Source organism: Lagopus muta, chromosome 3 (genome assembly GCF_023343835.1).
Source record: "Lagopus muta isolate bLagMut1 chromosome 3, bLagMut1 primary, whole genome shotgun sequence".
Classification (NCBI taxonomy): domain Eukaryota; kingdom Metazoa; phylum Chordata; class Aves; order Galliformes; family Phasianidae; genus Lagopus; species Lagopus muta.
The window spans coordinates 2,586,283-2,602,694 of record NC_064435.1 but is presented as its reverse complement, the minus strand read 5'-3'; the positions used below and the strand labels follow the sequence as shown (position 1 = coordinate 2,602,694).

Sequence of the window (16,412 nt, the reverse complement as noted above, 5' to 3'; positions counted from 1 at the left end):
TTCCTTCCATTTGGCTGTCTTCAAATTCTCCTTCCAGCTGAGCTGGATTGGCTCACAGAAGTTCACCATAGTGAGATGAGTGCAAAGAAGGCTTTTAGATGTGGTCAGACCAAGGGTCAAATCTGAACTCCTTGGGCAAGATCATCATCATGTTTAAAAAACAGAAAGAGTCAGCACAGAAACTCAGGGCAACACTATCTTGATGATTGCTTCTAAGGCTTCTTCTAAGGCTTTTGAACCTGCAATAATGTGAAAACATCTCTGTGTTTTCTGAGTTGCTCTGTTCTTGGTGCATGTAGGCACTGAGCTTAGTCTCCAATTCTCTCTCTGCAAGGAAGGTTGGGAATTGAAATGTGCCCTATGAATATTCTGGGTTTTTAATAGGGGTAGACACCCATAGTGGTCTCTGTTGGTGCCTTATAAGTATAGTTAACCAGAATAAGAAATGTAGCTGTGGCAGGGCGACAGCCATGCAGGCAAACAATGTTGTTATGTCCTCCGAGACTGGATCCAGTCCTGGAAGAGCCATCCAAAGGTGAACAGCTGAGGCTTAGCACATCAGGCTGAGCAACTGATGGATCTGACTCTGCTAGCAAAGCCTTTACCTGGATGCCAGAGCCAGCAGCCAATGCAAACAAGTATTCCTGTGTTGGCAGTGAGCCTTAGCATTTGGCAAAATTGATCAATGGATTTTCAAAAACAGGATTCTAAATTAGGCTGATTGCAGGGAAATGGTGGGCTTCCCTTGTTGACAACCTTGCACATAGCATTAGTGGTTTTGAGAGAGCAAGCTGCTAATTACTGCACCAGGATGTGCTGTAATTCCTTGGTACGAAGGCAAGAGACAATGAGCTATGTCTGTCAGAAGTCCTTTGGGCTTTGTCATACCAAGACCTTGTGTCATAGGTTTCCTTACTCAAGATGGAAATAACATTGCTGTCATTTCTACCTGAGGCTGAGAAGAGTTAAGTGACTCAAGGATAAAGAGTGAGTTTCTGGCAGAGCAAGGACCAAAGCCAACAAAACTCCTTCTGTTTTATAGTGCCTTAAACATAGCATTATCTTTCTAGAAGGACTTGGAACACGTTTAGAGGGTTATTTCAGCTTATTAGAGGAGGGTGTGGAACTTTCACCTTTGTATACTGTTAATCATTCATTGGACAAACTTCTGGGTCCAGACATAGCAGAGTTAATTCTGCTCTGGTGATTACACCTACCCTTGGAGGTATCACTTATGCCCCTATTGGGCTGTTTCCCAGATATCATTGCAAAGAAATGCTGTAAGGCCCCTAAGCAGCAGCCACTGTGCAAACAAAATGTGATGCTTACCCTGAAAAACCAAATTCCTCTCAGTTTTCACATTTCTGAAGTGTTCTATTCCACCAAGGCTGTATTGCCCTTCCCTTGTTCAAAACAAAAGAGGCAATCCTCCAGCCCTATTTTGATCAGGATCCTCTGCCTTTTCTGGAGGGTGTTGAGGTAATCCAGCCTGTGGGACTTAGCATTTGATTTGCTCACACTCTCATAGAAGCACACATTGCTTCTGTAAATGTTCTACTGCATTCTCTTAGCAAAAAGGAAGAAAACCCTATTGAAAGGAAGAAGGATCCTTGGTTGCAGAGGGATTCATGACAAAGGCCAAAAGTCTGTGTGGACTTTCCTAGGAAAACAAATCTTGGACAATTGCTCTGCAAGCCTATCTGTCAGTCTGTCCCTATTTTCACCTGCTATCTCATCTGAGCCCAATTTGACAGACATCCAGAGCTATATCTTCCCTTCTGGGGAAATGAGTGCATTCAAACATCAGCTTTGGTAGGAGACATCAGATAGGCCCCACAGCATGATACATCCCCAAACTTCCTCATCTCCAAGTGACTTATTTCTTCTCCACTCTGACAATTCAACCTCAGGGATGCCTCTACTGCCTGTGCTTTTTCCAGGGATATTCTAGCGAATTTGCAGCTGGGCTGAGCGAGGCAGAGGAGGAGGTCAAGTGATGTGTTCAGAGGTCACACAGATGATTCAGGCTCATCTGCTGTCCTCCTGAGGCAGCACATGAGTTATGGGGTCAGGTCAGGCACAGTGGGACATCTCCCCTCCTTGCCTGCCCTTGTCAGCCCAAGCACAGCACTTCTCTCTGATGGCTTGATAGCAGTGGATGTGTCCAAATGCCTCTGGGTGGCTGTAAGAGACCTTCTCGGCCTGCAGTTTTGCCTGCTGTGGTGCTGTCAGTGGGATTAGTGGGATTTCTGAATGGGAGAGCGCTCATCCAGAATGAGTCTTGCATGGGGGCAGGCACCAGAGTCATCCTAAAAATGTTCAGACCTCTCACAGGTCTGATGGAGACCCAATGTGGTGACATCAGGCACTGCATCCCACTGTAGTGATGCTGGCAATGGATGTACCCCAACAGAGGCCCCAATAAGAGATCCAATCCTGCCCTTGGATGTCACCTTGGAAACATAACAAATGAAAGAGGAAAAAGAACTGAATCCAGCCTCTTCCAGTCCTGTCCCTTCTTTGTGTGTTACGCTGGTGGATTTTGGGGTGGAGAGAATTTAGCTGGGGACAGATGAACTTTTGGATTATCTCAGTGCTGTTGTCTTTTTCCCTTCCCTCTGGTGTCCTGCAGAGACAGACGACTCTTCAGTCTTCGTGGTAGGGACTGTGCTGTACCGGAATGTGGGCAACATTCTCTCGCTCCAGAGGTAAGGTCACACTTGAAGTACTTGATCTAGTTCTGCCCCCCCCCAGTACAAGAGAACTGGACATAATGGAGGGGGGTGACTAAGGGTCACCAAGATGACGAATGGCCCAAAGCACCTCTCCCATGAGGAAAGGCTGAAAGTGCAGGGACTGCTCAGCCTGGAGAAGAGGAGGTGCAGAGGGATCTCATCCATGTCCATAAATACCTCTAGGGGGATGCAATGAAGACAGGCTCTCTTCAGTGGTACCCAGTGTTGGTACAAAAGGCAATGGGCACAAACAACACAGGGGTTTCCATCAGAACATAAGGAAGCACTTACCAGCTGTGTAGGTGATGGAACGCTGACACATGTTGCCCAGAGGTGTTATGTAGTTTCCTCCTTGGAGACCTTCAAAAGCCACCTGGTCATGGTCCAGGGCATCCTGCTAAGGTGGACCTGCTTGAGGAAGGGGATTGGACTGGATCACCTGCAGAGGTCCCTTCCAATCTCCACCATTCTGATATCCTGTGGTTTTATGAGGAGGGGGCTGCCTAGGGAGAGCAGGCAGTTAGGGATATCACCAACGTTTCCTGCTGATCTTCCTGGCTGCAGAGCCCTGAGTTTCCAAAGGTGCAGTAGCAGGCTTTAACTTGGTGATGCAATGCATTTTGTTCCCCCACCAACCTCTAATCAGGTAGGATCATACTAATGTGTATCAGACATTGCTTTTTAGAGGGGGAGGAAACCTTTCTCTCACCTGTGCAACCCTGCTTCAAGCTGAACCACTGTGCTGGTGCTGCTGAATCCCTGCTCACCTCTTCTATTCTTCCTCCAGCAATGAGTCCTCCTGCTCCATTCCTCATTATAAGGGATCTGAAGGGGTTTAAATGATAAGGGGAAGAATGCCCAGCTGCCCCAGTTCTCTCAAGCTACCGAGGAGCCACCAACCATGATGAACCTTTTGAGAGCATCACGGCTCAGGGAGAGCCAGACTCAGGGAGAGGAGAGGAGAGGAGTGGAGTGACATGCTTGGCTGCACATGTCTACCACATTCTGGCTGCTGCAAACTGCCTTGGGCACTGAAGCTTTTGTGTTCAGCCTTCCCTTTTCTTCTCTCCCTTTCTCTCTCACTATCTTGCTCTTTTTAATTTTTTTTTTTTAAATTTGTTCCTTATTTGTATTCCTTTTTTGTTTTGTTTTGTTTTTTTTTGAGGCTCGTACTGAGGCCGTAAATTAAGAATCCTAAGGCACCTTCTAAATCTGTTCTGCACTGATTAGTGTGAGCCCATTTACCATAAACACCAGGGCATCTCTCCTCACCGATAATCATTTAAATACCTACAGATTCAGCTCTGGCAAAAGAGCTCCAAGTGAGTGCAGAGAGGAATTAGCAAGCTAACTGTATTCTGTAATATCTTCCATTACAGCACTGGGAATTAGATCAGAAGGGCAATAAACATCATTGGCTCAAATGATCCAGTGGTATTTCAGCATTTTCTGGCCAAGCAGTGAATGAGCTCCGATAACCAGCAGCTGCAGCAGCCGCAGCCTCTGAACAACGTTCCCACGGGAGATCTGATTTAAGATGTTCCTTAATTAAAGGACAGTCCCTCTTTAAATAATGCAGAGTTCTGAATCACCTGTGGCTATAGAAGGCAAAAAGAAAAGGAGGTAACAGAAGCAGCACCAGAACAGTACCTCCTAATTCACCACCGTGCAAATGGACATAGGAAGAAAAAAAGGAATGTCTATAAATAACCATGTAGTTGTGTGGCACTTATCTAGAGAGTGAAAATATCTCCTGGACACATGTGAGGTGCCAGATCCTGGTTTTGACCACATTGCCTCAATGCAGGGAGTTTTTTTCCTCTAATATATATATATATTTGTATAATACAGTGTAAATTGAACTTGGTAAACAGTACCAGCTGAGCTTTTCCTAATTGTCCCAATTTACCTCCCCCACGTGGCAATCTCTTATCTCAGCCACACATTGCTCTGTCCCTCAGATCCATAGAGCCCTGTGGCTCTTGACAGCTGTGACCATTGAGACAGGGACATACAAGACGTGGAGTTTTTCAAGATGGGGAAGTGAGCATCACTCAGTCCCAGCTGGGCTCTGTTGCAGGGGATGCATGCAGCAATCAGAATCAGCAGCGTGATGGCCCTGTGTAGAAATGAGCATGTTTACAGCTGTTTGCATGCCTTTTATAGCTGTGTAGGAACACATTGAGCAAATCTGACCTCCTGCTCAAGCCTGAGCTCAGCGTGTTTGGTTTCCTTCCCAGAAGCTGGCCTACAGCACGTATCGAAGAAAAGCAACTCGTCTTCTTCCTGAAAGATTCCCCATGATGCTGAGGCCCTCACTTCCCCTGAAGCTGCTCAGATTTTTAATACCTTCTCTGTTAGGAGGCAGCCTCTTGTTGTAAGGCTCAATTCATCTGATTTTCACCTCTATGCATTGGGCCTTTGTGTGAGCGTCTCCTCCACATGCAATAAACTGCCAGACATGCCTTTCAAAAGACATCTCTTGGCTTGTTTTCCAACATCTGGATCAATTCTGGGTCTCTGCTTTGAACTCTCAAAGAAGGGTGAAGGAATGGATTGTCCCACTCTGCTCTGCTCTATGCAGCCTCACCTCAAGCATTGGGTGCAGGTTTGGCCACCACATATGAGGACATAAGACTGTTAGAGAGCACTTGAAGGCAGGCCAAGAAGATGGTGAAGGGTCCGGAGGGCAAAGTGTATGAGGAGCAGCTGAGGTCCCTTGATTTATTCAGCTGAGAGCAGAGGAGGCTGAGGGGAGGCCTCATGGCAGCCTACAGCTTCCTCATGAGGAAGTCATGACAGTGTTCACGCAAATATTGAACAGGGCTGAAAAAAGAACTGACCTTTCCAGACCCAGCTATTAAAGAAGCCACGCATAAAATTTTTTACCTTTCAGCAGCTCTTTTTCAGCTTATCTACAGCTACCTACGTTTCAAAGCATAAAGCTGATGTTTACTCCTATTGAATTCCCTCTTTGTTCAACCTTTGTAGACTGACTTCTGTGCTTCATTTTCTTATTTCCCAATTTTAATTAAATTTTAACCGTAATAATTTGTTGGTTTTTTTTTCTTTTCAGCTTTGTTTTTTTTTTTTTTTCTTTAACTTTCTAAAACACTGTTGCTGTTCTTTCTGCTTTTCCTACCATTGGACAATAGTCATTTGCTGAGCATCCACTGACAGATTCTTGGATGATTCCAGGTTTATTTTGCTTTGGTTTTGAGATCTTTTGTTCACTTTTATTAATTATTTTGTGGTTTATTTTTTTAACCCTCTCATGCTTAAGCAAGTACAAATCTTTTCCAAGTAATCATTTTGTAAAGAGCCAGATAGAAGAGTGAAATTTTTGCCAATGCCAGGTTTTGCCAATGCCATTAGATGTGATGAAGTTTTGAAGGGGGAGAAATTTTGTTTGTCCATGGCTGTAGGAGGAGCTCCCATTCTACTTCTAATTCCTTCATGGCATACTTTGAGGGCAGCACTTTCAATGGTTGGTCATGCGGACTTTACACACTTTTAGACAGACAATTCTTTCTGTGTTGTAGAAATACCAGGATCTGTTGTGTATTTAGGTGGTTAGCATCCAGTGGGGAGATCTCAAAGGCCAGAGGATGGGTTACATCACTAGTCTCTGAAAGCATTATAAAGTAATGGTACCAATCTCTTCTGCACCGTATATACTAAAACTTGTGCCACAGTAATGAATTCAATGGGACTGTCTATTTTGCAAAGGGATGCAGTGGGGATTCATCACCTTCTCCAAGTGCTCTTAAAGCATTTCTTTTTGCCCTTCTTCCCAGGAACAGCACTGTTCTGAACTCCAGAGTCATCTCTGTGACTGTGAAGCCATTTCCCCGGTCCCTTCTCACCCCTTTGGAAATTGAATTCTCCCACCTGTACAATGTAAGTCTTTCCTGGGAACCTTCACTATCCCACATCTGTGCATGTTTCTGCTGAGGAGGAATATTATGAAGAAGGATACAGATTTACTGGGCTCCTGAACTGTCTTTGCCACTGCAGAATCCTTTAATCTCCTTTTAATCAGGCTGCTGAGGCACATCTCTGCCATCCTGAGTCTGGGCTGATGTTGGTGTCTTGCTGTTTCTCAGTGCTGTGCCTTTCAAGTTTTGCCTCCTTGCTCAAGCATTGCCGATGCAGAGGTGTACTGCTTGCACAAGGAGCATGAGTATACTTGTCCCAGATTTACATTACATTACATTGTGCCAGAGAGATCATTTCTCTCAGGCCAAAAAAAATGCAATGAAAAATGGACTCTGACAGTGATCTTTCTTGGTGAGGGGAAGATGGAGGGGAAAAGTTGTTTTGGTTGATGCTTGAAATGTTCTTTGCAGAGATTACTAGAGACATGAATATTAATGTTGTGATCAGTGCTGTAAAAGGCAGACGATATTCCCTCCAGGTTCCCCTGTGCAACCCCAAGCAGATGTATGTGATGGACATTTACACTGCCCTAAAGACTCCTCTTGTTGTGGATTTCAGATGTCTTCCTGAGGCTCAAGAAAATGAATATTAGATCTGTCATGTCTGTACTTTGGACTTTTGGGGAAGAGTTTTCAAAAGTATACAAAGATAGCTGTAGAAGTCGTGCTAAACCTCTTTCAGTGGCTTTAGAATCATAGAATCATAGAATTGCAGGGAGGTGATCATCCCCTGTACTCAGCCCTGGTGAGGCTGCACCTCAAGTACTGTGTTCAGTTTTGGGCCCCTCACTACAAGAAAGACTTTGAGGTCCTGGAGCATGTTCAGAGAAAGAAAGAGAAGCTGGTGAGGGGTCTGGAGCACAAGTCTTATGAGGAGCAGGTGAAGGAACTGGTGTTGTTTATTCTGAAGGAGGCTCGGGAGACATCATTGCTCTCTACAACTACCTTAAGGGAGGTTGTGTCAAGGTGGCCTCTTCTCTCATCTAATCAACTAGTGATTAGACTAGAGGGAATGGCTTCAAGTTGTACCAGGGGAGATTCAGGTTGGATGTTGGGAAAAACTTCTCCAGAAGAGTGGTCAGGAGCAGGAACAGGCTGCCCAGGGACGGGGTGGAGTCACCAATCCTGGAGGTATTCAAGAAACGTGTAGATGTTGTACTGAGGGACATGGTCTAGTGGGAAATACTGATGATAGGTGGGTGGTTGGACTGGATGATCTTAGAGGTCTTTTCCAACCTTGGTGATTCTATGATTCTGTGACGGAAGAAGAACATCAGTAGGTGGAGAGAGGAAAGATGTAGTCATATCCTTGCATAGGTCTTGTGTTGATGAAAAACAAATTAAGGCCCGTTTTATTTTTACATTTCAAACCAAGAAGGGAAAAAGGTGTTCCAAGAACTCATATTTGTGATTGTCAATATAGAACTTCATAGATATGGCATGTTTAGAGTAGTGGAAGATGTTCGATGGGATCTGAATATTGCTTTCTTATTCCCTCAAATACCCCATAGACAGTATACCCCATAGACAGTATAGCACTGATTTGCTTCATTTTTCTTTTTTCCTTTTTTTCTGACAGGGAACCACCAACCAGACCTGCATCCTGTGGGATGAAACTGATAGGTGAGTTCTGTGGGCTTCTGTTTATTCTTAAGGGCTCAAGTGTTTTTGGGGTGAAATCAGCACAGTTTATCAGTGATGCATTAGTCTGTTGTAGTTGCTTGCACTCTCCTCTACTTAGTTTTTTCTTGTGTCAAACTTAATGACTGGCAAAGCCCTTTGCCATAGTAGGAACAATTCCTTTCTTCTTATAGATGCATCTCTCTGTTGTGTATTACTGCCAGTCCTACACTTGAAGAACTGCAGTCAGTTATTGCCAGTGTAGCCCATAATTAGTCCTGTGTGCTGAAAGCGTCATGTACCTATAGCAGGAAATCATCTCAGTTTGAGAAGGGATGTTTCTTCTTCTGTTCACTGGGAGCTGTGTATTCCTTTGACTTCAGCCTCCATTTTGCAAAGGTAGCTTTCTCATTCTGATTCTTTCAGTTTTGGACTTTGCAGCATGAGGAATAAGTGAGACCCAGGTTCGTGGGATCATCTGCTGGTTGCTCTAAAATGAGCAAGATGTATCTGTGTTTGGTTCTTTTCAGTACTCAGAACCAAACTGTGCACCATAAGGAGAATAGTGCAAAAGTAGAATCTACTGTTGCAAATGTAGCCTACCATGGTTGTGTTATTGTTATATAATAATATGATTTCCATGATAATTCCTGCCATAGCTGACTCTGATCAGGATTCCTTGAGTGATATAATTGTAGTCAGCAGGGAAAAAAAATCCAAAGTTAATAAAAAGGGCCAGCACTATGGATTCCACATGGAAAATAGTTGCCAAGGATTTTATATCTTTAAAGAAAAACAAAAAATAAACCACCACATTTTGAAAGTGCAGTCTTAAATCCTGAATGAACTTGACGGGGATCCAAAGTATTTCATTTAATGATGTTTTTACTTCATTGACTTTTGCATCTCAGTTTGAAGACTAACCTTACTCCTTTTCTGCTTACACTCAGGTTCTCTCCTTGAGATCTCATGCATTTGGCACATATCTCTGCTTTATTATTATTTATTATTATTATCTGCAGCATCTGAAAAATGATTTTATTCTTCTCTTTTTATGCTCCATTAAGTAGCTTATACACACATAGGCGGGCAACATATTTGCAGTCAGTTCTTGTTGGCCTGTGATTAATTTGGCATGTATCAGTGGATCCAAATGAAAGCTGAGGAACCCAGGGAAAATCTGAGCTTGTGAAATAAGACCCATGTTATTCCCCAGGGCAGCAGTGGCACCTCTGGGTTGTAGTGAAAATTGCTTCACCACTGGAGGACAATTGCTATTCAGGAGCAAGGCCTGGACTTGAGTGCTGTGGTGACCTCATGGAGAAAGACACATGTGAAATTAGTAAATTAGTACTGTACTATATTGTCTGTGTGCCAGGTCTGTAGGTCAGCCCAGAGTAGAGGGTTGTCTATAGGTGGGCAGACTCAAGGCAAGGCTTGAACAAGGGCAGGATTGAATCTCCTGTCTTTCTGTGCTGGAATGGGGTTAGAGCATTTGTGTACAACTTCTTTTTTTTTTTTTGGCTAGTAAAGGCAAAAATTGGAACCAATGCGATTTCTAGTCTTCATTTTATTTCTTTTGCTTCTAAAGTCCTAGTGAGAAAATTATGCCCAGAAGGTTGGAGATATTTCCTTCCTGTGCTCAGATCTGGACTTATTCCACTTAATTTTTTTTTTTTTTTTTTTTTTTTTTTTTTTTTTTTTGTAGTATGAGAAGGAAAAGAGCAAAATTTAGTCTGCACGTGGTTGTATCCGAGAGTATGGTGCCATTCAGATTGGATGCATATCTGTCAGAATTGGCACTGATACATGCTCAGTGTAAGAAACATGAAGGGTGAGAAGCTTGGATGCCGTTGCAGAATGGCAAAGCAGTGCCCAGAACAACACTGTTGACTCTGCCTTGTCATGGGAAATCTGGCTGCTCTGTGTGCTTGATCCCAAGGCTTGGCAACTTGTGCTTTTCTCTCTACAAGTGCAAGACGTTAGGAATTCATTCTAATCCTTACAACTCCATGGCATTCAGGTTGGACATTAGGAAAAGCTTCTCAGAAAGAGTAGTCAGGCATTGTAACAGGCTGCCAAGGAGGTGGTAGAGTCACATTCCCTGCAGGTAGTCAAGAGCTGTGGGGATGTGGCAGTGAGAGATGTGGTTTGGTGGGCATGGTGGTGATGTGTTGATGGTTGGACTACATGATTTTGAAGGTCTTTTCCAACCTTAATGATTCTATGATTCTGTGATCAGAGGACGGGCTCATAGCTAAGACTGCAGCAGGTGATTTCTTGGCACTGACATTGTGGTTCTGTTGTCAGTGATGGTTTCCAAAATCCCAGCAGACTGCACAAATGTTATTGCTAAAATTCAGCTTTGTGTGTGTGTTGGTGAGTATGTGCATGCATACATGCAAGTGTTTTCAGCCAACAACACTTGCATCTTAGGTAGTTGAAAACTTCAAAATGCTGGTGTCTGCAGGTTTTGCAAGGGCATTTTCCAAAGCTAAATGTGATCCTGTAAGAATTGGCAACAGGAGCTGCAAGGTTGTTTGCATGACATTTAAAAGCTGAGTTGCCTCCACTGATGTCTCCAAAGTCCAATGAAGGGCAAACTATGTAAACCCTGTTGTCCAGGCCTGAATGTTCACCTCAAAGTTGAGCATCACTCTAGAGCTGTCAAGGATTTTAGATCATACTTTCAGATATTTATTTCCCATTTTGAGTAAGGATTTTTAGGTTACCCTGAATCTGTTGCCTGGTACATGTTTGAGTTCATGATTGATGACGCGCAGCCAGGAAATTTAGAATAGTTTGAGTTGAAAGGGACTTTAATGATCTCTTAGTTCCAACCTCCCTATTGTGGGCAAGGACATCCATCATTAGACCATATTACGTGAGTTCCCCTTTGTTTCTTACCTTCTCTTCCCTATTACTCCCTTTTTTAAAAAACGTTGGAATTTATTCCACTGATTGGCCTCAAAAGATGGTTGTGCATGTAAATGAATTTAAATAAATCCTAATTGCAAGCTCTGACCAATTTAATGGCTCTACAGCTTTATTTTGTATGGTTTCACCCTGTTGTATTCTCCATGCAACCCAAGGCAGCTTGATACGATGTTGCTTACTCAGAAGGTACTGCTGGCTCCTTCCATAGCTCTGCAGATTCCCGTTTCAAGGCTGGTCAGCCATGGGAACCTTCCCTGTGTCTCCATTCACTCATCTGATACTGTATACCTTGGAGCTCTAACTTCCATCAGATTGTAGCAAACCAACCTCTAGATTTACCCCTTGCATTTAATGTGACCAGTGTGCAGGGGCAGGAAACTCAAAGCAATTCTCACATTAGACCTTCAAATTCAAAACATGCTGTGGCCCTTTAAGACCATTTAAAATCCATGGGACATTGAGGATTGAACTGTAAAATTGCAATTAAAATACACAATAACCATGTAGGCATGTGCTTCCTCTAAGACAGAGTTGTTAGAGCACATTAAAGAAATAGAAAGAAACCCCCAATGTTCATTCATTTGCATTTAGATAGATATTTAAGCTAGTATTATTAATAATGGATTTTTGATTTATTAATCCCAGCCCCTCCAAGTGACTGTTAGATTCGTGGGTGGCACCTCTCCATCTCTTTTCTCTTCCTCTTGCCCCCAACTCCACACATCATCAAGTATAAGGGGAGAAGATCAGAGACTAATTTCTGTTGTGTTCTGCGCTGCAAGTATGATTAATGAGCTTAGCACTGGCTGGGTAAATTGAAAGTTGAAATCAGAGAATGATTTGGGATTCTCTGGCTCTTCTCCAAGGGTATTCATCTGAAGCAATTATTATCTGCTTAGGTCTGCTGAAGTTAAAATTCAGGCAGGATCTGGTCTCATGCTCCCTCTTTCTCTTGCTGGGATGGCATGAATGGAGTTGATGGATGTAGTCATCTTAAGTGCTTTCTGGTTCTTGCACGTTGTCTGATTTTTATATTATTCCCCTTCCGCTTCCCCTTCCCCTTCCCCTTCCTCTTCCCCTTTCCTTTCAGTCATTGTTGTGTTTATAGTCCAGCAATCTCAGTAATATGACAGTGCAAATGATTTTTCTAAAATTCCTATTTTCAGGATGGGATCTCTAATCTCTAGTCTACACAGTTCCAAGGTATCCAAATTCCTGACTGTATGTCCTACAAAATTACAGGAAAACTTTTCACTGATGCATGCTGCATGTACCATAAGGAGCAGGCCCAGCATTGGCTGTGTGGACTTTACCCTACTTGTTTAAAGCCTCTGATGCATTGGATAAAAAAGAAAAGCATAATTGTTTTTTTTTTGTTCTCTGTGCCTTCCAGGGTGTTAATGCAATTCCAGTCCTTGTGGTTACTCATTCATTTCTTTTGGAGGCCATGTAAAACGTGTGCATTTCTTCTAGAGAGGGTTTCTATCTACAACATCCCATGTGAACTTTCACATTGGCCCATCACATCCATCTCCAAATAACTGCCCTTTTGAAAGACAGTTTCTTAACAGCAGGAAACAGCTTCCCTTTCCTTCTGCACACCACCTAGTGCATTCCTGGCCTTGCTGCAGCTGTAGATCAAATGAGAACACAGCTATAGTTGACAAAGATTGATGAGTCCGCTTGAAAAAGATTGAAAGGAAAGTCTGTTACAGCCCTAAAGCCTCATAAGAAATCAATGCACTTCTTTCCTCTTTGGACCAATGCATGGAGTACTGTGTATCTTACAGATTTTCTACCGCAACACTGCAGCTGCAGGTACATCCTTCATGTGATCCTATGCAGGATGTCTATGCTGGGCTTTGCCAGTACCTCTATTCCAGCTCTTTTAATTAATATCTTCAGTTTTAGCTCCAGCTGCAAATGCTGTCTTTCTTGGCTTCTCTTGTGGAGGGATTGAGGGAATGGCTATGGACAGAAGCAGCACAGTGCTACACAGGGACATGCTGGGTGGTTGATCTGAATTGCTGCTCAAGCCCATTAGTTCCTCTGTTTTAAACCCAGCTGAAAGTAGCTTTAATTCAGCCTAGCTGACTGCACCTTCAGTGTGCACTCAGTCACATTGAATTATAGCCCCAAGAGCCAGTTTTTAGCACTAAATGAGAGTGGTCATGGCAGGGCTTATGCAGTGAAACCAGGTCACGTCTCCAGTTCTCAAGGATTTGGCTTCCTTGCTTGCTCAGGTAGATGAGTCCAGGGAGCAGGTGCTGGTGCTGCTGGAAGTATAGACCAGAATTGCTTCCAAGGGACTGCTTGGCCTTTGCTAAGCTACTCACCAGCAGTCACCATTGTCTGTGGGACTGGAAAAAGCAAGAGATGACTTTTTCTCTTTCATATCACAGGATGCAGAAGCTGAGCAGCACAGTACAGGGCTTCTGCTGCCTGCCAGCAAAGCATGGTTTAATAAATCTTGACAGAAAGGAAAGAGAGGATTCAGAGGCTTTGAATCAAATGCTGCAGCTTTACTTGCTATCGAAAGGGTCAGTAGTATGGACAGAATCAATTAATTCTGTTTATGGAACTGGCAGAAGACAAACACTGAAGTCTGGAAGGCATTCCTGTTGGGAAGAGCCCTTGGGTTCAGCAGGACAAGTTGCAGCCTTGACCCAGTGCAGGATATGTGCTGTGATCCATGGTACTACATGGATCAGGACAGGGTTGCATTTTCCTTCCTTCATCCCTGCTTGCTCTCCTTATTTCCAACTGTTTGCTCTGAAGCTACGGCATCCTAATGCAGATGGGAAAGAACAAGTTTAGCAGCCACATTTCCCTCTATGGCCACCTGGCAGGGAAACCTCAGGCTGCTGAGGGTGTCTGATGACACATGGTGGCAATCCAGCTTGTCCTCTCAGGTTGTGTGAAGCAGAAAAATGGGTGCTGGACCCATTCCCTGGCATATTTTTCCTGCATTTTATTCAGTGTTTGCCTGCACATCCCTTGTATGTGCTGAGAATGTAATAACCCAGCATAGGCAGCTGTCTGTGCTAATGGAGAGCTCTGATTCACAGCTCCAGACCTCTGAGTGCAGAGTAAAAAAGAAAACTTGAAGGCCATCGTTGGTGTACTCTACCTCCAATGACTCAATAACCAATGAGGTGCAGCTTTGAAGCATCTTCAAGGCAGACTCAGGTGTATGGAGGAGAGAAAAACATCTACGGTGTCAGTATGTGAAAATTCAGAGCAGATTGCCTGTACCTCCATGCACTCTTTTGCTGGATTGATTTATTCTCCCTTTTATGAGTGCAAGAAGTCTTATCTAGATCCAGAGCAAGATGTTCTTCTCTCTAAACTTGTCTTTGGAGCATTGTTTCTCTTTCTTGGAAGCTAGAGGTTGCAGGAACATGACATGGGAAAGTGTGGCATTGCTACAGCTATCTCAGGGCCAGGGTTGTTCAGAGCACAAGTGATCAGCTGTAGGTGGGAGCTCAAAAAAGTGTCCTCTCTGTCTCTGCTTAGAGCACAATAAAAAGTCTCCCTGTCAGACTTTCCTGCTCAGATTTATTGCGATACTGAGCCAAGTTCTGATGAACTTCTCAAGGTCTCTCATTTGTGATAAAATTCATGGACTGCTCAGCATGCAAGCCAGAAATCCAGTAATACACACCATCATCACAACTGTTTAAAACTGCTCAAATAATGGGGACTCCAGTTTTCTTTAAATCTATTGACTACCTTATGCAAGTTTGGTCTTTATCAACTTGGCTAAAGAAAACCCTACTGAGTTGCTATTTCTACTTTCTTATTCGTTTTGTGAAGCAACCTCTAAAGAACAATATCACATATTCCAGAGCCCAGGTGATGGATTGTCCTGCAGTGGGGAAATAATGAGGGGACAATATTGTCACTTCCAGTCACAGATATCTTGCAGAGTTCTTGCTTTAATGGTGGGAGCCCATACGAAATGATCAAGGTGCAGAGAAAGATTTGTGCATCCATCTCATTGCTTAGAGATAGGTAGGATTGATGGGTGCACTGGGAAATTGCTGAAAATTGGGACACTGAATAAGGATAGGGAAAACTTGCCCCTTTTTAAAGAGGAAAAAAGGTTTTATTTGCATTTTCACCTGACTGTTTCTATACTGTACTGGGAGATGAAATGTTCTGCTAAAATACCGAAGCAAAAAGAGGACACTGTGCCTGGGATACAGCCTTCATCTAATTATGAACTTTCTGTATGTCTGGACAAATCAATGTAAGCTTTGTGCCTCAGTTTTCCATGAATCTATTGCACTAATAACATCTGACAGCTTTTGAAAATGTCATGAAATTTAGGAGTGAGGATCTGCATTAAGTGACAATAAATAGGGAAAATAAGCATTATCACTTATTACTGAGAATTGATTGTTCAAAAAGGGAGATTTGTGATTGAACAAATTTTCTCCATGTGAGATAAAGTCACATCATGTCAGCTTTGCCCATTGTGTGTTGGTTGCGTGAACAACAGCAAGTGAGGAAAGGTGAATTTTTGCCTTCATGAAGTAGAACAGGACCACACAGGCTCAGGGCAATTGCTGCAAGACCAAGCATGTGATTGTACAGGACACCTCCATGTCCAGGGAAATCTAAAGGTGGCCTCTCAGCCGTGTGGCAAAGCAGATTAGCAAACGCATGCAGGAGCCAGCCAGCTCTGTCAACCAGCTCGATACAGAGAGTGACAGCTTCTTCCACTGCAGGGAAAATCATCGTCTCGCATCTGATCTGCTGCTGGAGCTGGCAGAGCACATTGAGTCATAGGGCAGGTGGAACTAAGCTCCCCTGGAAGAATCTGAGCAAAGCCCACCTGCTGGCTACCCCCAGACCCCTTTCTGTGGGGCTGCTCTCCAGCTGCTTGTCCCCAGGTCCTTACAAATATCCAAGGTTGCCCCATCCCAGGTGCAGAAGTCAACACTTGCTCTTCTTATATGTGATACAGCTGGTGATTTCCCAGATTTTGTTAAAATCTCTCTGCAAAGCCTCTCTACTGTCATGAAAGTCAACAGTTCCTCCCAATTTAGTGTCATCCAGAAGCTTACTTAGTATACCTTCAAGTCCTGAATCCAAGATATTGATGAATAGAACACTGATCTAGTGACTTCTTTAGTGATGGGCAATCCTACCCATGGCAAGGGCATTGGAACTGGAT

The 16,412-nt window shown here is 43.6% G+C and overlaps 1 protein-coding gene across 2 annotated transcripts in view; it reads left to right on the top strand.

Annotated features, from left to right (window-relative positions):
* ADGRB1 (adhesion G protein-coupled receptor B1) overlaps positions 1-16,412 on the top strand; it is a 277,331-nt gene that overhangs the window by 153,511 nt on the left and 107,408 nt on the right. For both annotated transcript variants that reach the window (XM_048938834.1, XM_048938835.1), the window contains exons 15-17: positions 2,633-2,708; positions 6,533-6,635; positions 8,253-8,296. In XM_048938834.1, the coding sequence (XP_048794791.1) occupies positions 2,633-2,708; positions 6,533-6,635; positions 8,253-8,296 (223 nt within the window). The remainder of the gene's footprint in view (positions 1-2,632; positions 2,709-6,532; positions 6,636-8,252; positions 8,297-16,412) is intronic.